At 39.2% G+C, this 27,608-nt stretch overlaps 1 protein-coding gene across 4 annotated transcripts in view; it reads left to right on the top strand.

The window, feature by feature from the left end:
• JAKMIP1 (janus kinase and microtubule interacting protein 1) overlaps window positions 1–27,608 on the top strand; it is a 217,993-nt gene that overhangs the window by 157,532 nt on the left and 32,853 nt on the right. For all 4 annotated transcript variants that reach the window (XR_012904384.1, XR_012904385.1, XR_012904386.1 and 1 more), the window contains 6 exons: window positions 2,415–2,516; window positions 5,222–5,275; window positions 6,168–6,233; window positions 13,951–14,019; window positions 17,558–17,635; window positions 19,323–19,526. Coding sequence is in view for 1 of the 4 variants with exons in the window: in XM_075930759.1 (XP_075786874.1) it covers window positions 2,415–2,516; window positions 5,222–5,275; window positions 6,168–6,233; window positions 13,951–14,019; window positions 17,558–17,635; window positions 19,323–19,526 (573 nt within the window). In the remaining 3 variants the exon portion in view is untranslated. The remainder of the gene's footprint in view (window positions 1–2,414; window positions 2,517–5,221; window positions 5,276–6,167; window positions 6,234–13,950; window positions 14,020–17,557; window positions 17,636–19,322; window positions 19,527–27,608) is intronic.

The following is a 27,608-nucleotide window of genomic DNA, read 5'->3' as shown; positions in this document are numbered from 1 at the left end:
TCACTTACCTGAATTCTCTTCTTTGCTGGTATAGAACATCAATGGATGAGACATTCATGAATGTCAAAAAATCAAATCTTACAATCAGAACTGTAAATTAAAAATGTGAGGCACAAATATAACTTGTGCAAGTGAAAGTAATGTGTTCTTCATAGCAAGCTTCTTTCACGAATACTTTCCTTTGAGTAAACATAATAATAAATAATAGATAAAGTATTTCCAATATAAAGCCTATAATTTCCATGGGAATGGATGGTGCTTGTCACCATCCAAGTTATGAATGTTATGATGGAACGTTATGAATGTTATGATGGTAAACTATTGCCACTATATTGGTGTAATGCATTGTCACATTACCTGATAACAACATATCCAGTTTGAAAAGGCCCATCAACATTTTATCCCCATTTATATATAAGAATAAATTCTACAAAAGACTCTGTGTTACAGTTCCATAATTTTCTTCATCTTGTTCATTTCACTAAAATCCTTGGCATGTATAACCTCCATGGTAAAAAATGAAAATCCTATTCTCATCATGCTATGTGATCATTCTGCTTTTAATCTTTGACTCTTCTTAAAATCTTTTGTTTTATTATTTTATTTTACCATCTTTATAGTTAAAAGTCCATAGCATGTAATACAGATTATTCACTATGAGATTTTTAGTGTCTCAGTAGACATTCTGGGAAATGAAAAATGTAGAGTAACTTGTATTCTGTATATTTTACTGATTTTAAATTAACATACAGAATAAGTTAAAATTGGCAGCTAATTTAACAACCAATTTTCCAAAATTTAAGACGTCTTGGTAAAATTGATCTCATGCATGTAACTAAAGAATCACATGAAAACTAAACTGTCTTGGAGTACAGTGTATTTATTCTCCTCATTGAGTACCAATTTACTGAATAACGACTGAAGGAATTTCATGTGATTGCAAGTAAAGCATGGAAAAGAAATCTCTCTCATGATGGACAAATGCATAGGCACAAAAATGACAGATTGACAGCTGTAGCAAAATTATGCAGCTGTTGGAGAAAGTATTTGCATGCCTGGTGTTAAACTGAATTATTTCAGATGAAAATTAGAGTAGATTAGGAAATAGCATCAATTGTCTGTCACTTAGCACAGACAAATAACAACATATTTTAATGTTGTACCTAAAGATTAAAATTAGATTTTGTATAAATTAGGTATATGTGCAAGCCTCTATAGGAGACAATATGTGGGGGAAAAGGTGATGTGAAACAGAGCCTTTCACCTCTGGGTTGCAGCTTTAAATTCAGTTTACATTGGTAATGACCAAGTCATTATCTTTTGGTGACTTGTAAAATAAGAGCATGGTTGGAGCTCTTTTCACAAAAGGTAAGTGTCAATATCACAAATCAACAAAATGTCCTTCTTTTGTAGTTTTGGAAGTCAGGCTTTGGACAGAATGGAAATGGCAACTGAACTGTCCTTTCACCACTATTTATTTCTGCAGAGCAGAGCTAAAACTTCTTCGGGGAGTTGTGGGGAAGCTTGAACTGCTGTATGCCCATGCTATCTCTGTGCTGTGAATAAAGATGGAAGTTGGGGTGATTTTGATCTCATTTACACTGCTGTAATTCCACTAATTTCAGCAGGGTTACTCTTGTTCAGAATAAGGCCCAGACCTACAGCTTCCAGATCTTCCAATCCATCCACTTTTATAAGCACATCATCATTTAATAAAAGATCCTCATTTGCTGAAAGAATACAGCTATTCCATGGAAATAATGGATCAGTATTTTGAAGAAATCCATGAAATGTGCTGAATATATTTTTAAATGTTTCAGTTTTAGAGAGAATCTCTTCTTGGCACAGAAAATGTTAAATAGAAAGTAGAATGTATTATACAAAACTGAGATGAGTAGTGAATTGCTGGACTTGAGGAATTAAAATGCGGAATGTAAGTTTTTAGCTATCTGCATTGCTAGTTTAGTCTGGTTAACATTAAGATTTATTACTGAAAAATTTCAGAACAAAAATGCATGTCATTTTAGAATAGACACAATTTCTTCAAGGTCATAATACTGACATTTTGTTCTGCAGCCTCACAATTGTCCGCTTAATATGAAATACTTTAGAGGACTATCTAAGTTCCCTATCCTTATTATTGGATCCATATAAGTGGACCATTGCTTTCAATGTTGTATAGGCTCTGCTTGCATGGGTTCAATTATTGAATGAGGACTTTAGTGCTCACATTACACCAAAATCCTTAAAGTACCCTGAAGAGCATGAAAAACTTCTTGTGCTTTAACTGTGATTAGGGATCTACGGATTTCTTAATATCAGTAAATTTAGGTTTGTCATGAATAGCTTGGGGAGAAACTAACATTATTGTATAATCATATATATTGTTTTTTTTAAATGAAATCTTTCCCTAGGAGAGAGAACGAAGGTCACCGGCATTTAACCTCCATATAACCACCTTCCCTGAAAACAATGGAAGTGCACTTCAACTGTTCTGTCAACAGGAAGGAATAAAGGTAGATGTGGCTTCAATTGCTCTTACGATGGTTGGCTAACCAGGAGCATTGTCAGCAACACCCCTGTACCTACATGAACACTTTAAATCACAGTTACCTTAGTACAGCAGTGATTCAGATGTAAGAAATAGTTTTCTTCAGCAAAGAGAAAGATATGATCAAGTTCTGAGAAAAGAAAGCTGTAGGATGAATAGCAGGTGAAAGAGATTTCCTGAAAGAATTCTTCTACTTAGGTATGTCCACTCTGCATGGCTATGTTGGGATATCAGAGGTATCCCAAAATAGATACCCCATGTCTACACAAGCCGCCCATTGTTTTGAAATATTTTTTTAAATAATGACCGCACTATTTTGCCATCCCAGTAAACCTTGTTGCACGAGGGATAAGGAATGGCTCGAAATAGCATGTTGTTTCGAAATTTGGCACTGTGTAGATGTGTCAATTTTCAAAATAGCTATTTCAAAATAGATTTGTATCTTATTTCAGGTTTAGGGTGCTGTGTAGATGCACCCCTAGACTGCCAGGTATTCTTCCAAAATGAATGCCAGTCACTTGAGAATTTAGAAATAGCTTAAACTGAATAGTAGAAAATATATGTAGGGAAGAATATGATATGATCAGTTGATTTGTCATATGACTCCACATTTATTCAATACCAAATGTACAGTTGCTGCCAGAAAAGTGGCACCTTTTCCATTATTGGTTATGATCCCTGTAATGTCTCCAGGAGGACCTAATACAGCAAAACAAAAAAATAGGTTTACAGGATCTTTCGGAAAAGTCTTGTCTTTTCAAAAGAACTGTGTCTAAACTGCGGTTTCACTTTCGAAATAGTGTTTTTTTAAAGAAAGCTGTGATGCAATTATTCAAATGAAGCACAGGAAACTCAAATCCCAGCTTCATTTGCAATTTCGATATGTCAAATTTACATCCCTCTTTTGAAAGAGGGATGTAGTCTAGACATAGCCTAAGTTTTTTTGCTGAATCAGGGCCCGGGACCATAAGAAAATTTATGCAAAGTCTTCTCAACTCAATGTGACCCTTTTTCCATTAGTCTCCCTGCCTTCTGCATGTAGTCCATGCCTTGCCTATGGACACGAAAACATCTTTGTGCTGAGACAGAGCTCAGGATCTATCAAGCCTGTGTATTACCTGTACTGCTATATGGGTCAGAAACCTGACCCCTGACAGGCAGACTTAGGAGCATTCCTGTATGTGCTGTTAGTGCCAAATCCTGAGCAAAAAGTAGTTTAACTTCATGCAAAATATCACAATCTTGTCATAATCTGGTCCTCCTTTCCTGCTACTCATACACCATCAACCATGGCTGGCTGGTGCCTAGTAGACATTGAGTTTGATTTAACTTGGTTTGTTTCAGTTGGCTTTAGATGAGGCCCATGATGAGCATATAATAAAGTCAATATCCAACACCTTACCTGCGTGCCTCAATGAGACAATTAAGTTTTACATGAATTGCTAGCCTTTCGCTGACATCACATTTAGTGTGAATTCGTTTCCATGCTGGTTCACCCACAATTCAATTCAGAATCTGAAATATCAGTGCAGTGCACAATAGGTCAAAGAGAACACAAACGGACTTTTAGACGTCAGATTCAGTGGGCTTTACTGGCAGTCCTAAAAATGTTTTTCTTTGTGAACTACAAAAATTAGATCTAGAAATCACTGAAATACAACGAACATGAATTTCACCATGCTATTGTTAGAGTATCTTGTTTGACCGTAACTACAGTAGTCCATACAATGTGCTAGCAAACTATAACACAAAAGATAATTTATATGCTCGCTATCTTACTGCTTATATAAAAAAGAGGTTAACGGTAAAGGTCCTGTGAACATTTTACTGTGTACCAGAATGAAATGCCTTAGTAATCACAAGTCTGTTAGTAATGAGTAATAAACTTAAAATTTTAGATTATATATCTTTAAGAAACAGAATTATAATGAGACTTTCATCTCATATGCCATTGAAAGTGACCAATTAACATATTCCCTTTGTAATACTACCTTCATGGGACCCGGAGTCTTCTTTAACCTTCCTCTTAGTAGTCAAATATACTGTAGCAGATGCATCTTTTAGAAATACATAGATTTATATAGATTTCCAGTACCAAAAGTTCACTATTTTTAAGTGGCCTTTCATTTTAATTTTGACATGACAAAAGCTGTTTTAATATTTATTAACCTGTACTTCCATTTACTCATCTAAAAAGTGGGTAAAGTATATTGTACCACACAGGGTTGTTGTGAGGCTTAATTAATTGTTTTAATGCGTGAAAGCATCTTGGGAAATGATTTTAATGTCGATTTTTTTTTTCATATGGCATAGATTTAAAATGTGATTTGAATGTTAAATATTCCCTTACAATCAATAACTAAATTAAATGAAAAAAGAATAAGTATTTCTGTGCTTAATAGGATTAGTAAACTAAAAATGATGCATTTCTAGATCTATTCTATTAATCTGTTTTGTATCATCTATTTCTACTCTTGAGACTGATTTACCACAGGCATTATTCATTTAATAGTATTAGAGATTACTCCAAGTGAAAAGTCTTGATCTGAAGACTAGCCCAAACACCAATTTTGAGATGTGTACAGTGCAAAAAGTCCATGTGAAAATTAGTATCTTATACATGTGATGTATATTTTCCTTTATGAACAATGAATATTAAATATTTTCCAGGATGTGAATATTTCTGAACTTATGAAGAAGCTTGATATCCTTGGAGATAATGGGGTACCAATTTCTTTATTTCCAATATCTTTCTGGTTTTGTGTTTGTTTGTAATTGACACCTTTTTTGTTTGCTTACTCCCACAGAATGGCATGCCAGCAAATATTCATTAAGGGACTTTTTATGGATATATTTCCATATACAACAACAAATGTTAGGGCCCATTTTTGCCAATATAGGCGCACTCCCTTCAATGGGAATTGACAGCAGGGGTCACATATGTGTTTTTCAGGACTGAAGTGTGTCCCTGTTGAATGTCTCTAAAAGATGTTGCACAGGGAGCACACACAACATCACGTAATAAAAGTTAGAACAAAATTAGGAGTAGGAAATAAGTTCAAATGCATTTTTCTATATTGTTTCCCTCACATATTAATGCAGAGGTGTAGCTTCTACAAGGGTGCCTGTACACAGGAAAGAGTTTTACTTTGTCTGATCCACAAAGTTTGAAGGTTAGTTCTAGGTTATATTCTGTGCAGTAAGTTCCAAAAGCATTCTGAAAGCATGCAATGTTGTTCTGTTAAGTTACAGGGCTAATTCTGTAATGCTCCCTAGGCTTCAGTGCAAACATTTTTTTTTTTTTGCATTGAGGGCAGTCCAACTAATTAATATTTTTCCCATTTAAAAAAATCTCTAGTTTGAGACCATCCTAGACTATGATGTGTTTTCAAGGCATACTGAGAATGATGCAAGGAACTAACAAGTGTAGGGCTTGTGCTCACTTACTTTATCTTTATTATTTGTAATCACTGGATATTTTCTGTGCTTGTTTTTTTTTAAGAAAGAAAGTCAATGTTCTGTGATACACAGAATAAAATCAAAATCACTCTCATTTGTAATGAAGAATGGATTTACAATCCAATGTAAAATGCAGTTGCACCTTTTTGTATTTTAGAATTTGAGAAATGAAGAACAGGTTGCAATAATCCAAGCTGGGACTGTACTTTCCCTCTGTGAAAAGGTAGAATGCACTAAAGACTTTTGTTTGCATAAACACTGAGCATACCATCCTGGAACTGGCATGATCGGTCAGTGGCGCATGGCCTTTGTGTTCATTAACATGGAAGTGAGCATGGAGGCAGCATAAATCAGGGCTTTATTGGGACTGTGCTTGTGGAGGGCCCAAATAAATAGTCAGGCATTTCAAATATAACTTCAAAAATGGAAACTTCCACCCGCAATGTCATTAAAACAAAGCTGTAAAAATATTTTTGGATAAAAGAGGGCTATGATAGGGAATGCCATCAACCTCAACTCCCACTGATCTTTTTTGGAAATTGAGGGCACTCAGCACATTCTCAGTGCTTTGCAGGGCTCATGCCATGAAGATGTGTTCTGGATCCACTTCTCCAAGATGCTGGAAACCTCCTGGGAGGAGCTGAATACCATCCTCCCTCATGGAAGTCAGTATACGAGGAAGGTGGTCAGCACCTCACAAGACTGCTCTCTTTGTGTGCCACCTGAGCATTCTTTTGAAAGGACACCATAGGCTACTAGCTTTTGAAAAATTGGCCTTAATATTTCTCCATTAAACAGCCATAAATGTATGTCTCTCAAAACAATAAAAAATACTATACTGCTCTTTAACTTCCCATTCATTGCTTTACCTAACAGTATATATTATGATGAATGTCTTGCTAACTGTAACTTGCATGATGTTTTACCTCTTGAATCACACAGTTCAAGCACTTTGCACCATTATCTTGTTATCTCCCTTCTTGTGCCACATGGGAAAACTAGAATTATGAAAACATGATTCAGTATTTCTGTTGTTAGGGCTTAGGCCTCTCCTGGGACTTCACTGAGCTAGCATCATAGAGCTGCCTTGTGCTGCTGTGTATTAAGTAGAGAGGTTTAGAAACTCTTTATTGAAGAGTGTTTAAGTTTCCTGGCTGGTATGCCTGGCAGTCTTTGCCAGCATAAAAAAATATAAACAGTTAACTGCTCTTGGAAAATAACAACTTCATTTTACACACAGTCGTAAAAACCAATTGTAGCCAGCAAACAACTGAAATGATATATAACAAACCATTTATCATTTAAATAATGTTTTAGTTCCCAACCTGATAATTTTTGGTAGGTCTCTCTCACTCTCTCTCTCTCTCTCTCTCTCTCTCTCTCACACACACATTGAGTAATCTTGCTACCTTTTCCTTCTTGTCAGTCGTCCTTGTAGTTCAGCAACAGATCTGTGATCAAACAGAACAGATTATTATGCCTTCTGATGCTCACAACTCAAAGGAGGAGGAAGAGGTCCAAGAGGGTATAACCCATTTTTAGAAATATGATCTTCACTAGCACAACAATATCATAGAATATGACAAAAATAGTTTCCATAGGATGTATAAATTAGACAAGTCACCCAGTTCTATGTGTTAGCAGAACTTGCGCTCCACTTTCATCATTTGAAGAGAGAATGTAGTAATTAAATCAATAGCAATTTCAGTGAAATAGGATAAGAAGGAAAACATTTCCTTTTTATTAAAGAGGCTGCTATTGGGCCCCCTTCTAGTAAATCTGCTATTTGTAGGTTTATCTCTAGCCCTTCCATTTCTTAATTTCAAAATGGAAGGCTAGCGTGACAACACCATTCAGGTTAATTGGCTAATGATTCAACCAAGTGATTCGTGTAAACAACATGAAACTGAATAAGACTCTACAAATGTTCTCTCTGTCACCCCAGACAATCTTGGACCTTAGGCTCTAATAAGAAAAATAGAGACATCTACAGTAAATGGGTAGATCAGTAGACAAGAGGAAGTGCAAAATTACACACGCATTAAAGGCTGGACTAGGCAGCCCATACTCAAGCTGGTTTATATTCACAAGAGTGGTGCCACTGAAACCAATGAGACTATTTGAGTGAGTAAAGGTCACACAAGCTAGCCCTTTTATAGAGAAGTTAGTGACCACTCACATGTTATTTCCATTCGTATCCAGTCATAGCAATCCAGCCTCGAAGAATAATCAATTTGTTGTCAATATGGGAAATCCTTTATAACAGAAAAAGAAATGATAAACAGGGTTTCAGTTCTTAAAATAATGGGATATTTTACACTTCCCCTGCAATTTTTTTTGTGCTTAACTCATAAGAAGTCTCCCTATTGACTTCTATCAGTCCTCAGCTGACATGTGGAGATTTTTTATGATAGTATTAATATGCAATCAGCTTGTTCAAAAAGGCAGTCTTTGTTTCTGTCCTTCTAACTAATGTCTGATTTTAACACGAGTCTATTTCTTTACTTTTACACCACTGTAGTTTGAGTGCCTCACAATCAATTAGTAACTTAAAACTTAGTAATGAATTAATCCACATGACACACCTGTGAGACAGGGAAGTTCTATCCCCATTTTACTGATGGGGAGCTGTGGCACAAAGCAAATTAAACTGAACCTGGGTCTCTCCATGTCCTATCCACTAGACAATAATCCTAATCCATGGAGACAGCATTAATTCACTGACGCTGTTGCATATTAAAATGTACCTGTAATAAAGTGGGAATCATATTGCAATCACAGATACACAGAGTTCAATTATAGAGCCTTTTATTGGTGCACGCAGTCTCAGTTTTCCCCTTCCACTTTACTGTAGAAAACAGCTTCCTTCTGGTCCTATCACAAGGGTAGCTAGTTTGAGTTGCCCTAATAACCGAATCCAACCACTCAGTCCACTGAGTTCATCAACGCCTTAAACACCGGTAGGCAAACACTGCAAATGAAGAAGAAGAGATCCAGGCCTCCCTATAAGTACTTTAAAGTGAATTGAAAAAGTGCTACATTTCACAGGACCTGAACATGGGGTTTAATGCTTAAATAGGCAGGATGCTGCCTGATGTTTTGATGCTGTTAATTAAAGGCAAAGGTGCAGCACATGTAATGCTTAGGTGTCACTGATCTCAGGAGCTAGCAGGAAAATGAAGAGTTTTGAATTTTATCAGGCAGTGAGTAAAGAAATACATTTCAGCTATTTTAAAACACATGACATTTTAGTGTGTCTGCATGTGTATATATAACATACGGGTGGGTGAGCCATATTTTATTGGGTCAACTTCTGTTGGTAACAGCAACAGTTAGGATCCAAGACTCTCTGGTCCAGCAGCATCTATGGACCAGCAGGACCACAGATGTTGCTGGACCAGAGAACCCTGGTGGCTGAAAGCAGGGACCAGCCAGGAGTTCAGTAGAGTAGCCAGTGGCTGGGATTATAGTTGGGGCCAGCGGCTGGGGCTGGGAGCAGGGCCGGGAGTGCGGCCAAGCCGGGAGTATGGATGGGCCTGGGGCCTAGGCTGAGAGTGCAGCTGTGGCCACTACCCCAGCCATTAGTAGTGGCCAGGAGAGCATCCAGGGTTGATGGCCAGAGCTGGGAGCAATGCGGGGGCTAGGAGCACAGTCAGGGGACAGCCTGGTGGACAGAAGTCTGGTGGCTCCCTGGGAGAGACTGGAGGCCAGCATCAGGGGCCCCAATTGACCACTCCTGGTCCGGCAAACTCCCTCATTTGGGACCGGTCAGGTACCAAGTGTGCTGAACCAGAGAGATCCAACCTGTACAAGCTTTAAAGCCCCACAAAGCTTCTCTTCAGGTCTCTCTCTCTCTCTCTCTCTCTGTTTAGCAGAAGTTGGTCCAATAGAAGTTACCTCACCCAATTTGTCTCTGGAATATCCTGGGACCAACATAGCTACAACTACACTACATCTATATTGAATATATGAAACAATGGCTCTGTGGTTGGGGTGTTTACATGTGCACAAGATACAGCACTGAGCCTCCCAAAACCAAGTCTCAGCCTTTCAGCAGATCCTGAGTGACCCTGGGTAACTCATTTAATAACACTGTTGCTCAGCTTCCTTGTCTTTTAAACGAGGACAGTAACACTTCCCCACTTCATGGTTGTCTTGCTAGCTAGGATAAATTCAATACCTGTAGAATGCTTGGAGATCCTCTGATGGAATAGCCTTCTGTAATCCAAACTACATAGAGACAAAGAATAGCTTTTAGAGAAGTATGGAGTATGAGTATGAAGGGAATAATACAAAGCAAAACACAACAGCACACATTTTTATAATCATAGAATCATAGAATAATAGGACTGGAAGGGACCTCAAGAGGTCATCGAGTCCAGCCCCCCGCCTCAAGACAGGACCAAGCTCCATCTACACCATCCCTGACAGATGTCTATCTAACCTGTTCTTAAATCTCTCCAGAGAGGGAGATTCCACCACCTCCCTTGGCAATTTATTCCAATATTTGACCACCCTGACAGTTAGGAATTTTTTCCTAATGTCCAATCTAAACCTCCCCTGCTGCACTTTAAGTCCATTACTCCTTGTCCTGTCCTCAGAAACCAAGAGGAACAAATTTTCTCCTTCCTCCTTGTGACACCCTTTTAGATATTTGAAAACCGCTAGCATGTCCCCCCTTAATCTTTTTTTTTCCAAACTAAACAAGCCCAGTTCATGAAGCCTGGCTTCATAGGTCATGTTCTCTAAACCTTTAATCATTCTTGTCACTCTTCTCTGTACCCTTTCCAATTTCTCCACATCTTTCTTGAAATGTGGCGCCCAGAACTAGACACAGTACTCCAGCTGAGGCCTAACTAGTGCAGAGTAGAGCGGCAGAATGACTTCACGAGTTTTGCTTACAACACACCTGTTGATACAACCTAGAATCATATTTGCTTTTTTTGCAACAGCATCACACTGTTGACTCATATTCAACTTGTGGTCCACTATGACCCTTAGATCCCTTTTTACCATGCTCCTTCCTAGACAGTCGCTTCCCATCTTGTATGTATGGAACGGATTGTTCCTTCCTAAGTGGAGCACTTTGCATTTCTCTTTATTAAACCTCATCCTGTTTACCTCTGACCATTTCTCTAACTTGCTAAGGTCATTTTGAATTATGTCCCTATCCTCCAAAGAAGTTGCAACCCCACCCAGTTTGGTATCATCTGCAAACTTAATAAGCGTACTCTCTATCCCAATATCTACATCATTGATGAAGATATTGAACAGTACGGGTCCCAAAACAGACCAGTGTTATAAGTCATGCATTAATTTCATGAAATTTAAATTAAAAGGCATGAATTGAGGGCAAATAAGAATTTTGTTCTATGGAAACAGGAAGAATAATACTACATAGGATTCATAGGCCAAAAATTCTGCTTTAGTTTACAACAATTCAAGTCCAAAGCATCTCCATTGGTCTCTTCAGCAGCCTAATTGTAGATTTGAGTTTGTATCATAAACAAAGAAAAGGGTGGCCCAGTAACTGAGTAGTAATTAGCTTCCATTTGAATTTTGTGTGTGCTTTTTTGGTATTTCCATGGAGATAGAATGTTCCTTAATCAAATAAACCATCATATCATTTCCCTTTTAATTTTTGTAAGGAGCCAAGGCCGTGTACCCATTGACACCATGATTATTACATTTGCATAGACACCTACATACTACATATCATTACATTACATGTTTATTCAAATCACCTATGCTTTCAATACTCTGCCTAGGTGTGAGACTTCTGAGAATCAGTCTGTCAGACAGGGGAAAGCATTGGAAAGTGTCTAAGTAGCAATTTTTTAGTATGATTCCTGCTGATGTGCCCTGACTCTCCAGCAATGCAGCTTAGATATGGATTAGGATATAGCTAAATATGGCCTCATAAACTACAGAATCTTTTATTTCCCTTAACCACAGCTCAATTTCAACAAGCTCCAAAATTAGCTTAATATACCATTTCCCTCTTCCAAAAGGTTAGACCAATATAGCATAACGCTAATATTTATCAGCTACATATTGGGCCCAACTCTGTGAAGTGCTGAGAATTTCTTGCAAAATAGTGAGCATCTTTAACATCTGTTGGCTTAACTGGGTCTTGAGGTGCTCAGTATGACACAGGATCAATTAGTGGCAAGGGTCTGCAGTTTGTGGAAATAGTTCCCTGTGCCAAACTGTGTTGAAATTCTTCTCCTGAAACAGCATCAGATAGGTATCTGATAGTTTCATCCATGGAGAAGTGTCTCAAGGTCATAGGGATAGTAACAAGCCTCCATTCCCACTGTGGGAGAGGGTGAATCAGACACACAATGGAAGATCTGGGCATAGACCACTAGGTAAAGCATAGTAGTGGCAGGGCAGTGGAAGAAAGATGTCCTTTGGGATCAGATATTAGATAAGTACATAGAAGTGCACAGGAAATGAAGTCCCAGTCCAACAGCATATAGTTCCCTGTTCAGAGCCTTTTATATAGATTGTGTGCAGAGACAGGCTGCATGGAGGTAGTCTGAATGGGGAATATGAAACAACTTTGTAAAATTAATTTATCTCCATTAATTTAGAGGGTGGCACAAATATTATCATTGGAACAAAATCTCTTTTTTTTTCATTTGCTTTATATGTTTTTTAGAAGTTAACCCTACCAGGAAGGCCAAATAAATGTTCATTTTAACAAGGAAAGTGCAAGTTCATATAAAAGAGGAGTGAATTTGAATTTTGCCTTCCATTAGCTAAAAAGATGCCTCTTGTGGTTGATTTTATGAAAGAATTTGCATTCTTCAAATCCAAACATCTAACCTCTGGATCACTGACTGTAGTTTTTAAATTCTGACAGGGGGTCGTTGAAAACATTTGATAATGTGAGAGCGTAGCTGAACTCACAAAAAAAACCCTTGATTAGAAACAAAAAATGCTTATAAGAAGCATTATGAGATTCTTAAATATCAGTAGAACCCTAAATTACAGCAGGTTTAAATCAAGTTTTAACACTAAAGCTAGAAAAGATTCATCTCTCTCCAATACTTGTGTTTAATATTCTAAATGCTCAACCTTGTTTCTGTTAGCGACGCAAGAAACTCCTATTGACTTCAGTGAAAGCAGGCTGTGCAAAAATTACCATTTATCTAGATGTACTGTAAGGAAATCCTGCAACCCAATAAAGAAATGAAATAAAATAAAATGATGAATGAAAATTCCCACCCAGCTTGATAGCCCCTAAAGATGAATGTTAGCATACTCTTAGCCATCGTTAATATTTCATAAGCAAGGCCCTTGTGTTCCATTATTTTAATTTTCACTGTGTGCATTGGAATGCAATGTCCGCTTTTTTTAAGCATTAGAATTAGAAATTGATCTGATGACTTTCTTCAGACAGTGCTGCCTACCTATCTTAATCTTCACCTACCTTTCATACCCTGTCATTCTAGTAATGCGCATGCTCCCGGCAAATGCTGTGAATTGTGCCATATAAATGATGGATTCTGCAATCTTTTCTCTTGAAAAGACTCTTCCTGATTTAAGTTACCATAAATAAGGATTGTAAGATTAGGCCTAACACCATAGGGTGGGTTTGTGATGTAGACAAATGCACTGGAGGAGCAGCAAGGACAAAACCATCAACTCATTTTGCATTCTTGACCACAGTCCAATTTGAACATAGGCCTTTGGAGGAGGAAGGATTAACCCATTATGCTGTAGCAGCCTCCTTATTAGACTTTATTATTTCCCAGGTCCTCACTCCTCATTTATTTATCTGTAGTTTGAAAAAGCTGACCAGCTAATAGTGTGTGAAGCATGCAGTTGGGACTGTCATCAACAAAATAACTTACATCCCTTTCAGTGTTGCTCTTCCAAAGGCTGTGTTCTCACCTTTTTCTATTCCTCTTGTTCCTGCTGTGTTTATAAAGTGGCTAAAACAAATAGAGGGAACAGAAGCTGCGCTGACACAGAAGATGTTGGACCTGGAGAACGAGAAGGTAAGAAATGATCATTTTAGGAAAGTCACTCGCTGAACTATAACTCCATTGCACAGAGAAATCTGTAAACATGATGACATATTTAGTAGTTGCCCTTTTCTATGTAATAGGAATGACCTTGTGGTGCTGTCAGGAATAGATTTCTAAAACACTCTTGAACAGTGAATGCCTTTGAAGTGTAGAGAAACAACTAATTGAACTGAGACTGAAATGGAGCGGTACCTACAAAATACCACACAAAAGGCACACTTTTCCAGGGTATAATAAGTAAACTATATGAAACTTGTCTGCATGCTTTCTACATGTGTTATTTTGTTTGGCACCAGCATGTTCTTTGGAGTCTTTAAGTCACATTTCAGTAGAATTGCACCAGGGATTAATTTGCCCTACTAAGGCATGTAATTTCAACTAATGAAGTCCTCTGCTTACTTCCACTTTTTTTGTCTTAACCTCTCTTCCCTCTCAAGGACAGATGAATTCCCAAGTGCAATTAAGTCTTTCACTACAAATTTGATATGATAGTGAGCTGTCCTTTTGCTGTATGTTCTATAAAGATTTTCTGAATGAATGTTTAGCTTTGTTGATTTATCATGCATGTAGTGCTTTTCATCTTCCAGTTGCTTTACAAATACTGATTAATCTTTGCCATACATTTTCTGGGTAAATACATAATAATCGTCCCCCATCTTACAGAAAGGGAGACTGAGGCAAATGGGTGAAGTGACTTTCTTATCCCTGGCTGTCAGTTGCAAGATTAGAATTAGGTTTTCCTGGCTCATTGTGTGGTTCTCAGCCTGCTTTTGAGAATGGGGCATGGTACCAATGATCATGCAATGCAACATGTGAGCCCTTTCATCCATTTTATGCCAAGAATTGTTGTATTTTATCTCAGAGTTGAAAAAAAAATATAGGTAAGTATTTTTAGAGAAAAATGAAAAACATTAGATTGTTTTTAAAAAGTAAATATGTCATCTCTAACTTGGTGGACACATGTTTTCATTTGTACTCTGTGATATCTGTAACTCATGTTCACTTCAAGCTTCTGAGTATATATGCACCAAGTAACTGTATGTATTTGATTAGCTCGGAAATCAGTCAGTCTAAATAGCAATAGTCACCTCTTGCCAAGCATAACTTCTACAATGAATATGAAAACATATTTTACAGTGAGATTTTCAGAAGTGCCCAGCATTGGCCTAGCTGCTTCCTTTGGGGAGCAGAGTTAGGCCAATGACAAGTGCTTCTGAAAATCCCATCTTTTACAATTTAACTCTCTTGCTGGGAGTGGCCACCTTGCTTAAATAATAGTGATATCCCCTGAGAGTTAGTAGTCCTGTGGCTAGGGCACTTGATTCGATTGTGACTCATTCTTAGCTCCTCCACTGACATGCTATGTGCTTTTGAGCAAGTCACTTCCCCTTCTTATGCCTGTCTCCCTTCTGACACTTTCTCCTGTCTTTTTGGGTTTGCAGGCTCTTTAGGGCAGAGATTATTGCTTATTGTTTGTTTGTACACCACACAGTGGGGCCTGGATCTTGACTTTGGCCTCTGTGGGTGCTCCTGTAACAGAAGTCATAGTGATCAATAATTGTGCCATTGGTATATCCAGTGTCCAACAGTGAAGTAAATTCCCATTCTGCTTTTATATTGGTTTATGAATCATCAAAAACTTCAGTGTTGAATAAAATTTTAAGACATTATATACTACAGTTTGTATATGAATTATATCAGAATGAAAACAGCATGGAAACTCCTTGCTCGTGTCTTCCACATTTGACTTCCTGACTGCCATTGTAAGAAATAATGGCTTGTTTCAACAGCTGAGATACTTCCAATAACAAGGAATAATATATTATAATTCATTCTTATGCTTACTGCCTCTTCAGACTGTCTAATTGCTGGGCTGAGCAATTTTTTAAAGCTACGTAGCATGGGAATTTAGATTTATTACTAATTATTGATGTTTGGCAAAATTCTGTCTGTATACTTTGGTGCACAATTCCCACTGATAATTTGGGAACTGCATTGAAAAGCAAAATTTGGCCCACTAAATGCAAACAAGATCTGGAGTCAATCTAACGTGTGTGGGTTTTTTTATACTGTTGACATAGGGCAGTAATTTCTGTTAATTACATTCTATCCTTTGAAATCGTTCTGCTACTAAAATAGATTACTTAGATTGGCAAAACTTTGTTTTTAAAAGTCTTTTGTTATACACATACACACATTGGTCCATTTTGTATTTTTAATAAAAGCTAAAGACCTTTATTACGAGATACATGGGTTTATAATTAAATTGCTTCTTGTTCCATATGTTGAGGAAACACAAAAGTTTATTTTTAAAGAAAATGCCTTATACATGGTAAGGTTGACCAAACTGACTTTCCACTTGCTGGACTACTAGTTCAGGAGTACCACCTCCTCAACAGAAAGAATGAGGTAAAGCTAATATTTCCCAGCATGATAGTTCATTAAAAGTTCCAGGGCCTCATTTCTAGAGGAAGGTTGCTGGCCTTTGTACTGGCTAAGTTCTAATGTGGATATTTAGAGTCTTCTTCTAAGACCCATAATCTTCCAATAGCTTCAGTTTTGCATATTAAGTTCCGTGGAATCTGTAGGTGGCCTGTGAAACACTTTGGGGACAGTTTGTCAGGGGAAAAAAGGGGGTTATAACAACATACAGGTAAGATATTAATACTGAGAGTGAGTTTAATTGTTAAAAAGTATTCCAAAATGCTGAGTTCTAATACTAGTTTTTGCAACTATGTAGGCAAAGTCTCTTACTGTCTCAGGCCCTCAGTTTATGCATCTCTGATTAGAGTTACCTATAGTTAGTTATAGGGGTGGTGTGAGGTTAGAACCAAATCTTGCGCTCTGCCAGGCAAGTCTGATGGGACCAGAGAGCATAAAGAACCTCTTTTTATTCTATGCTAGCATCAGGGCAGGATCTCTGCCTTGTACTTAAGGAGGATTCCAGAACTCCATATCTGGAAGTCTCCCCATTTCCTAATTGGCTGACTAGAAAGCATAGCTGCACATTCGGCCAGCTAGTACATTGTTTGAGGTCTAGCGAATGAGCCTCTCAGGTTCAAAGGCTTTTCAAAGGAGCAATGAAGGGAACTTAACATGATTTTCTCCCTTCCTTTGGCCTGCCTTGTGTAAATAATGGCTCTTGAATCACATGTGCAGTGGAGAGGTGTCCCCCCCTTTCCCCACCCACCCACACTTTGCATGTGCCTCTGTCAGATAAAGGCAGAATCTTGCCCTTACAATTTGTACTGTGTCCTAGCAATCATCAAAAGAAAAGTGCTTTCTAGATTCACATTGTTAATATGATGTTTTTTTTGTTTTGTTTTTTAAATACCGATTAGCTCAATACTCCAGATATCCTAACAATAAATATGACCCGTGGCTTTAGATTCTCAGTTGCTTTCAGGTGAAAGTGATTGAGAGATTGCATACAAAAAATGGTGAACTTTATGATTCCTCATGAGTTAGGAAAAAGAACAAACCCTCCATTGTTTTTATTATTGCTCAGGACCTGTTCAGTAAACAGAAGGGTTATTTAGAGGAAGAACTCGACTACAGGAAACAAGCTCTGGACCAGGCTTACATGGTAGGACAAGAACAGTCATTAAATTTTCATGCTTGATCAGATTCAATAAGATTCAGATTAAAATATAAATAGGGTTATTTTTAAATGATTTTTTTTTTGTTCTGCTAAATGAGGAAACCAAAAAATTTCCAATGGAAGATAGATGACTCAGGAACTGTGTTAAAATAATTGGAATGGTTATGTGTTTGCATTGCATTCTAAAATGTACAAAATGCAACATTTTAGTGGTAGAATTGATTGCCAGAGGTGACTGTGCACAATGATCATGAGTAAAATATGCAGAAAATGACTATAAAATGTTGTATATGTTATTTTTCCAGCTATTTATAAATATTTTCCACTAACGACTCCAAACCCAGAGATGTCTGTCCTTTCTATAGATCTCTTATAAACTTCTTAAATAAAGCCACAGGTTTTGGTTTTCTAAGTTTGAGCAACAAAATAAGGAAAGTCCTCTGAATTACCTAATAATTAGCACATTAGTGCATTTAGCTTCATTAGATGGAGTAAAACTTCAAAAAATAGAAGTATTCTTACACGAGGAAATGTATACATACTGTAGACATTTTAAATTGGAAAAGCATTATTAGGGAAGTAGTGTGGTCTAGTGTTTAAAGGAGGTAACTGGAAGATTGGGCACCTGGGTTCCATTTCTAATACTATGTGACCTTGGATATTCAATTTAAACTCTCTGTGGCAGAGTTTATGCATCTGTAAAATGGGTACAATTACCTACCTCACAAAGATATTGTGAGCTTTAGTGGATTGCTCCAAGATAGTTTATATCCAAGTAATGTTGTTCAGGATGATGTTTTTTTAGATGAGCATACAAAACTTAATGGTAAAAGAAATATGATTTCTTATTTTAGTCAGCAAATACAGATTTCTCTTTGGATTTTAGTATTCTCTGTTGTTTGCCTCTAAATATTGCTGCTTTCGGGTTGTGCATGAGAAAGTGAAAGTAAAATTGTCTACTAACTAACAAGAAACAAAAGATCTATTGGTGTGCCCGGTCCCTCAAGTACCTCACTGATAAGAAAACACTGGTGTTTCTCTCTTTACTTGATGACATTTCTGATTCTGTGCTTTAACTTTTGATCCTCTTGAGAGATGAGTCTTTGGAATTGCTTTTGGCAACTCAGAACAAAGAGAGTGAAGGAAACTTGTAGGATCAGAGAGAGAGAGAAATGAGTGACGTGCTATTTCTTGACATGCAGTATGTTACTATTTCACTTACGTTTTTTTTTATGCCTGTTTAACAGTTGTATTCCATAGGCTGGTTTAACAATCCAGCTGCAATGAGGGAAACTGCTTGTTTAGCACTAACCCTGTAACCCAAAATTGGCAGTGGGGCCCTATCACAAACTGAACAAAAACTTGGCATCTGGGGACAATGCGGAATCTTTTGTCTTTCCCAACACATACTGTGAACTCTGGTTAAATTAAACAAATCAGTCATTCAATTGAACAGAACGCAAGGCCCATGATGTAAACAGTCTCGTAAGAACATGTGCACTGTGTATGGAATGCTCTCCACTGCTCACATGGGTGTGCTGCTTTTCTGCTGTCTAGTTGTGTCCTTCCTCCCTTTAAGCTTGGCTTGCAAGCATTGTTGTTGTCATGTTGGTTTGTTTGCCTGCTCTATTCAAATGTGAGCTTGTTTGTGTATGATTTGGGTTGCCATCAGAAAATCCAGGAGCTGGAAGCCACGCTGTATAGTGCTCTGCAGCAGGACCCTGGAAGGCGGGCGAGTGAGTCATTGAATGAAGTGCAGAGGGAGGATTTGCGAGCTGCGGTGGAGAAGGTGCGGAGGCAGATCCTGAGGCAGAGCCGCGAGTTTGATAGCCAGATCTTGCATGAGCGCATGGAGTTGCTGCAGCAAGCACAGCAGGTAACACACCACACCTTCCCCTCACACTAGTGTCACCTCCACTGTCGCCACCATTATCAGCACAAGAGTAGCACCTTGCTGTGTTATTCCTAGTCTTATTATTTATATTGCTGTCATGCCAGGGAGCCCCTATCAGAACTGTGGCTGCACTGTACCCACACAAAATACAATGCACCACCCCAGAGAGTTCACAGTCAAAGGCTCCCATCCTATAAATTGTTCCATGTGGACAGAGCTATGCTGACTTCAAGGAGACTCCATGGATAGATGGGGTCTGTCTGCACTGAATGTTGTAAGAGGTTGCCCTGCACCTATGAGGGCCTTGTGCTTGATTATCTCATCCCCCTGTGATGGAATCAGGTGATCCCAATATAGGGCTCAGAGATTTAGTCAGATGAATGCTGAGGCAGGGTCTTGTAAGTGGCCTTAGAAGAGGGAGAGATGCAGATTGAAAATCCACTAGATTCCCTGCAGTGTGAGTAGGTCAGGGGAATGAGTTGGTATTGGGTTACCTTTTGATTTTATTTGAATGAATCAATAAACTGTTCCCTGAGGGAAGGGTCTGAAAGAGACTTGGAGATTGTGTTATTCCTTTTGGGGCTGGGGGATCTAGTCTAGGAGCCCTATACATGGTGGAGAATATGGACAGGCAAACAGTTTCTGGAACTGAGGGGAAACTAAGGCAGCAGAGGAAAAAATGAAGGAGAACAGGAAAGCAGTTATAGAAAGGTCAATGGCAGATGTGATAGCTAGTAGGGTTTCCTGGTTGATCCCCCTTCCTTGCTAGTTTTATTAAAATGAGATAAGATGGAAGGAGATGTCCACCTGCTGGCAGCACAAAAGGTCCAATCCCAGCCAGTACTCCTGGAAGGTCATCAAAAACAGTTCCAGAAGCACATAAAATGGGCTCCCGGGAGTCTTTCTTGTGCTAGAGACAACACCTCAGGGAGGCCTGGCCATTGGTTGGTAAAGTTGGGCTCAGAAGATGACCACAAGGCCTTCCGCTGCATCTTGGAATGAGTGGCCATTGTTTCCAGCTGGATGGTGTGTACTTGTGTAGTCAGGGTGGTGCTATTTCTGACAGAAGGGGCCCAGTCAGTAACCAAGTCTAGAGTGACAAGCACTCTGGCTCAGACCCAGAAATACAAGCTACCATTTTAGACAGCCTGGGACTGGCTACAAAAGCATATCCACACCTGCTCCAGAGGAATATGACCATGTATAGTGGCCCAGTCGTGGTGGGACCTCATCATCCAGTGGTTGTGGAGACAATCATTGACCAGATCTTCAGGAACCATGGAACTGGATAGTTCTAAATATCCTCCCTGTGAGAGTCCAAACTGGGTAGGGCTTTTTCAACCACTGTCTGTGGCTGAGTTAATGGACAGAGCAGAGGATCTGAGCAGTAAAATAGACCAAGAGTACTCCACTGGGGAAGGTGAGAATAGGAAGTGATCTGACTTGGGGAGGCTGGGAAACTCCTCTCAGAGACCAAATCCTGCATAGTACTGAATGTAGTTGTCAAGCTGTCTAGAGTGGCTTACAAACATCAAGGCAGACTGGTAAGAAACAGGGCAAAAATTGCAAACTGGTTGTGTGTTCTATAATTAGATTTAATCAACAAAGCATTAATTGTGAAAATCTCTAGTTCTAGAATCTCAAGTTCTAGCCTTAACAAGGCGTTGCAGAAAGCTTCTTAGGCACTTTGGTCTAGCTAGCCACCTAGGAAAGCCTACTTTTGTGACAGATGGTGCCTTACACCAAAATTACAGTAATTAAGGTTACTCCCACTTCCAAAGGACCAATCACTAATCCCATGTCAATTGTATCTCAAATCTCAAACCAAAGACATGCTTCTAGTCAGTCCTATATTAATAACTAAAGATTTATTAAACAAGAAAGCAAGATAAAAGAAGTACTTATAAGCAGGTAAATATTCACAAACAAATAAGTCACCCTCAGTTTCTAAAAGGCAATAGTAGCTGTTATATATGCAATCTGTGTATGTCCTTTAGGGATAACCCAAATTAAACAGCTTGGGTGTCCTTTGCTTATGCTTAGAAATATTGTCCTCTCTGAATTCCAAGCAGCACAGTTATAATTTCTCATTAACAGGGACTATTATTTCCTTCCCTCAGTGTTCAAGGTGCGATGGGGTGAGGACTTGTGTACCCTCTACATGAGCATGGGGAGAAGCAATCAGCAAAGTCTTTTGTCCACTGATTTTCCTCAACACTTTTTTTCTGGTATCTCTAGGCCTTCATTTGTTGCATAGGAGATGATACCTTTTAGGACAATCTAGTTTGACCCACCTTTCTTTAGGGTAGGAGGATTTAAAACCTGGGATCCCTTCTGCATTTTGCCTGGGACATAGGGGAATTTCCCTTTGGCTGGGATTTGTGCCCCCACAAACTCTTGATTCAACATATCCATTGGCAATTACATCTGTTGCTAAAAGCGTGGAATGTTTTTTTGTCACAGACAGCTGCCGTTAGATCATCTGTAACTACCCATATCAATTGTTCTTCGGCCATCAGATCAAACAGTTTTTCATAATCCCTTTCAGTCCTAGTCCCCATTACGCATATTGTCAGAAAATAGATGTATTTTGTACACATATTCAACATATGTGATATTGTCAAACATTTAAAGATTTCTATACTTTAATAGGACTCAGAGATAATCCTGAACTTCACTTTTCTTTACATTTCTAATACACTATAGCATCGCCCTCTTGCATATCCTTCAAAATTTGTCTTGCCTTCCCAATTGCTCTGGTCAAGTGTGTGAGACTTCCACTTATTCTCTGAGATCTTGTGGATCCTCCCCACAGTCTCTCAAAGGAAGACAGGAACTCTTCTATCAGTCTCTTTACATACTGGGCAGAGTGTACACTCTGAGCCACAATGTGTAAGCTTCCATCTGCTTCTGGTATGTGTGTTCTATCTTCAGATTCAGCATTGTCTTTGACTGCTGCTGTTTGTTCCATGTGTCTTTGATGGCTCACTCCTTGATCTGTTTGCTGGCCATGCATCTTTAGTGGTCTCTCTTGTCAGTCTCTTTACTGGCTTTGGTCGCTGCTTTGGTTGAATCAGTTTCCCTGATCTACAGTGCTGCCATCAGTCTCTCATGCTTATGCTTTTCTTGGGCCACCTCATCCAGCAATCAGACCAATTTGCCTGAAGTGATCTCTGTGCTAGGAAGGTCCTTGGATGCCCGATCAAAACTTCTAAGCAGAGCTCTCAGTCAGTTCCTGATTTGGGGTTTTCCTTGTATAAGATATTCCCTGCTGAATGCAGACATGGTCAAGGTTTTTTTTTTTTTTTTTTTCAAGATTATCATATGACTCAGAAATCATGTCTAACCTTTAACCTTTCGAAAATCTCTATATCAAGTTTAAACTTTTAATAATGCTAGATTATGGTGATCTATAAATCCAGTTGACCTGTGGCATGTGAATTCTGCCAAGACTATTCCTTTGCCAGTGTTCAGTAGGGCCCCAGGGCCTTGGAATGAGCTGGCACTAGCTCTGCCAGCATCACAGTAGGGGTTTAGAAGGATGGCTCCTAGGACAGAGGTAAGGTAGGGAGAACAGTGTAGTCTGTTAAATGGAACTGTGGGTATCTGAACTGAGTCGGAAGGGAGAGGTGTGCTCTCCTGGCTGGAGACCAGATATATAGGGGAGGGATTGGACCCCAAAACCAGCACATCGACAAAAACAGCTTACAGAGAAGACTTAGAGGTGAGGGCAGTAGCCACTAAAATTATCCTGCTGATCACTTGAGGAATGGGGGAAGACACCTGGGGAAGGAGGTTTTAGTGACTGATACGAATAGGGTGGCCTTGGTTTACTCTAGCAGCCCGACAATTTATATGCTTGGAGGAGGTGGAAAAATGCATGCTTCAAGGGACAAGGTTCTGGGAGATGCAGTAATGAGGGAACCAGCAGTTGTCCATATCAGGTTGAAAGATGCAACTGATAAGCAGATATGGAAGGAGGAGGTAAGGAAACCTCACCATGAAATCCTCCAGCAGAATTAGCACATAACTGAGAAGGATGAGAAGTTTTGAGATGCTGGTGGGAGGAGTTGACTGCTTTAAAAACAGACAGAGGTGTGTAACAGAGTAGTCTGCCCCTTTAAGGTCCAGGAGTCCAGGGGTCAGCCAGCCCTTTCCTCTGTCAGACTCACCTGAGAAAGGGACAGGTGACGGAACTCAGCTGAAGGACAGCTTTGCAGGAGAGATGTTGGGCCCCTATGTGAAAAGGCCTCTGGGCTTCTGCTGCCAGTGTTGATCAAAGGAATAGCTTTGTTTTGTGTTACTGGGAGGGTTTTTTTTTTGTCTGAATTAATAAACTATGCTCTGAGGAAGAGACTTGGGCATGGCCTTAGAGTTCCTCCTGGCTTGGGGAAGAGAGCAATTTCCTACTAACATGTTGCAGAATTGGGTCCTAATTTGAAACAATATGTAACATGTTAGAAGCACAATGGAGGGGAAAGACAATACAAGGATGTCAGTAATAGGAACAAAGTGTAGCACATATGTCATGTTTGAGGATTCAACTCAGACCAATGAGAGCTGTCACCTTCTGTCCTATAACCCTGGATGCCTTAAGTGCTCTCGTGTTAGGCTCACAGCCTGGAAACCAGACAGCCAGCAGATAAGCATGCAGCTTCCCTGAGCATCTCTGTGCTGTGTGGCCCTGATTATTGTCTTTCCCTCTTTATTGAACAATGGGCGGATGTATTGGTATGGAAGTTATGTATTGACTGATGCGTATGTTTACCACTTCCCTAACTTGAATGGAGTGTCAGACCTATTGAGGTATATGATTAAGGTATGTAGCTGTAGAGAACATAAGCTCTGATGCTGCTGACAGAGATTTTCCTCTAGCTCAAGTAATATGACCATTCACTTTTTACAATAAGTTCTGAGTTCTGTGCCCCCTGCTGCCTAAATGCAGTGAAATTGACGACAGCAATATATGTCTGCAGTCCAAGAGGTTCATTACAGTGAAGGCTGGGGCAGTAATTTCATCTTTCAGAAATTACACTTGGCTGTATAATAACACTCATTCTTAATCAGAAAGCTCCTCATTAAGTTACTGGAAAGTTTTATTTAATCATCAGTGGCATGATATGGCCTGCTGACAAGAAGCTCTAAACATGCAAGGTGGCACTCTATCCTTCAGGGTATCTTACAAAGGAGCAAAGTTTTAAATGACAGCCCCTCGGGTATACTACAGGCAGATGGTTTGGTTGAAACACCAAATCAGAAACTTATGAAATTAAATGTAAAACATCTTGGGTCCCTTTCTGGCCTGAAAGAAAACTTATACTAGAGTTGCAGAGAACACATGACTGGCAGAACCGGGGTCTTCCTGGCTCCAGCCCTGTGCACAGTCTGCTAAGGCTACACAGTCTCAAATACAGTCATGGTTTTTGTTTTTTTGGTTTTTTTTGCTTGATTTACTTACCTCCTTGTAATAAGAAACAGAATCTGAATCTTGTCATTCATATCAAATATATTTATTCTTAATCAAGGGCAGGGAGACGCAAAGGAGGCAATTGCCCGGGGCCTAGCAATTCAAAGGAGCCACAGGTTCCTGGTCATTGGTACTGCAACAGCAGTGGCGGCCAGAGCCCTGGGCCTTTTAAATTGCTGCCAGAGCATGCTCCATGCGGCTGTGAGGGCAGGGGTGTGCACTCTGGGCAGTTGGGAGGGCAGGGGTGTGCACTCTGGGCAGTTGGGAGGGCTGGCTGCCCCAGCTCCATCCTTTTCAGGAGCATGGAGCCTTTACTCTGCCCAGGGTCCCATGGAGGCTGATGACTTCCCTCATCAGGGGGCTACATTGGGGAGTTCCATGTAAAACTAGTGCTTGTTGATTACAAAAGCAAATGCTGAGTAGCAATGTCACAGAGATTCAGAGATTATAAAGCCAGAAGAGACCATGATGATCATGAAGTTTGACTGCCTATATAAAACAGGCCATAGGACTTCTCTGAATTAATTCCTGTTTGAACTAGAGCACAGCCTTTAGAAAATTGCACCTTGATTAAATCCTTGGTAAATTGTTCCAAGAGTTAACATAAGAATGGCCATACTGGGTCAGACCACAGGTCCATCCAGCCCAGTATCCTGTCTGCCGACCGTGGCGAATGCCAGGTGTCCCAGAGGGAGTGAATCAAACAGGTAACGATCAAGCCATCTCTCTCCTGCCATCCATCTCCACCCTCTGATAAACAGAGGCTAGTGACTCCATTCCTTACCCATACTGGCTAATAGCCATTCATGGACATAACCTCCATGAATGTATCTAGTTCTCTTTTAAACACTGTTATAGTCCTAGCCTTCACAACCTCCTCAAGCAAGGAGTTCCACAGATTGACTATGCTCTGTTTGAAGAAGAACTTCCTTTTATTTGTTTTAAACCTCCTGCCCATTAGTTTCATTTGGTGGCCCCTAGTTCTTATATTATGGGAACAAGTAAATAGCTTTTCCTTATTTACTTTCTCCACACCACTCATGGTTTTATAGACCTCTATCATATCCCCCCTTAGTCTCCACTTTTCCAAGCTGAAAAGTCTCAGTCTCTTTAATCTCTCCTCTTATGGGACCCATTCCAAACCCCTAATCATTTTCTAATGCCAGTATATCTTTTTTGAGATGAGGAGACCACATCTATACACACTATTCAAGATGTGGGCGTACATGAATTTATATAAGGGCAATAAGATATTCTCCGTCTTATTCTCTATCCCTTTTTTAATGATTCCTAACATCCTATTTGCTTTTTTGACTGCCGCTGCACACTGTGTGGATGTCTTCAAAGAACTATCCACGATGACTCCAAGATCTCTTTCCTGATTAGTTGTAGCTAAATTAGCCCGCATCATATTATATGTATAGTTGGGGTTATTTTTTCCAATGTGCATTACTTTACATTTATCCACATTAAATTTCATTTGCCATTTTATTGCCTAATCACTTAGTTTTGTGAGATCTTTTTGAAGTTCTTCACAGTCTCCTTTGGTCTTAACTACCTTGAGCAGTTTAGTATCGTCTGCAAACTTTGCCACCTCACTGTTTAACCCTTTCTCCAGATCATTTATGAATAAGTTGAATAGGATTGGTCCTAAGACTGACCCTTGGGGAACACCACTAGTTACCCCTCTCCATTCTGAAAATTTATCATTTATTCCTACTCTTTGTTTCCTGTCTTTTAACCAGTTCTCAATCCATGAAATGATCTTCCGTCTTATCCCATGACAACTTAATTTACGCAAGAGCCTTTGGTGGGAGACGTTGTCAAAGGCTTTCTGGAAATCTAAGTACACTATATCTACTGGATCCCCTTTGTCCACATGTTTGTTGACCCCTTCAAATAACTCTAATAGATTAGTAAGACTTGATTTCCCTTTACAGAAACCATGTTGACTTTGGCCAACAAATTATGTTCTTCTATGTGTTTGACAATTTTATTCTTTACTATTGTTTCAGCTAATTTGCCCGGTACTGGTGTTAGACTTACCGGTCTGTAATTACCAGGATCCGCCTCTAGAGCCCTTTTTAAATACTGGCATTACATTAGCTATCTTCCAGTCATTGGATACAGAAAGTGATTTAAAGGTTAGGTTACAAACCATAGTTAATTGTTCCGCAATTTCCCATTCAAGTTCTTTCAGAACTCTTGGGTGAATGCCATCCGGTCCCGGTGACTTGTTACTGTTAAGTTTATCAATTAATTCCAAAACCTCCTCTAATGACACTTCAGTCTGTGACAAGTCCTCAGATTTGTCACCTACAAAGGACGGTTCAGGTTTGAAAATCTCCCTAGCATCCTCAGCCGTGAAGACTGAAGCAAAGAATTCATTTAGTTTCTCCTCAATGACTTTATCGTCTTTAAGTGCTCATTTTGTGTATCAATCGTCCAGGGGCTCCACTGATTGTTTAGCAGGCTTCCTGCTTCTGATGTACTTAAAAAACATGTTGTTATTACCTTTTGAGTTTTTGGCTAGCTGTTCTTCAAACTCCTTTTTGGCTTTTCTTATTACATTTTTACACTTAATTTGGCAGTGTTCA

Source organism: Pelodiscus sinensis, chromosome 5 (assembly GCF_049634645.1).
Source record: "Pelodiscus sinensis isolate JC-2024 chromosome 5, ASM4963464v1, whole genome shotgun sequence".
NCBI lineage: Eukaryota > Metazoa > Chordata > Testudines > Trionychidae > Pelodiscus > Pelodiscus sinensis.
This window is presented reverse-complemented; position numbering and strand designations above follow the sequence as displayed.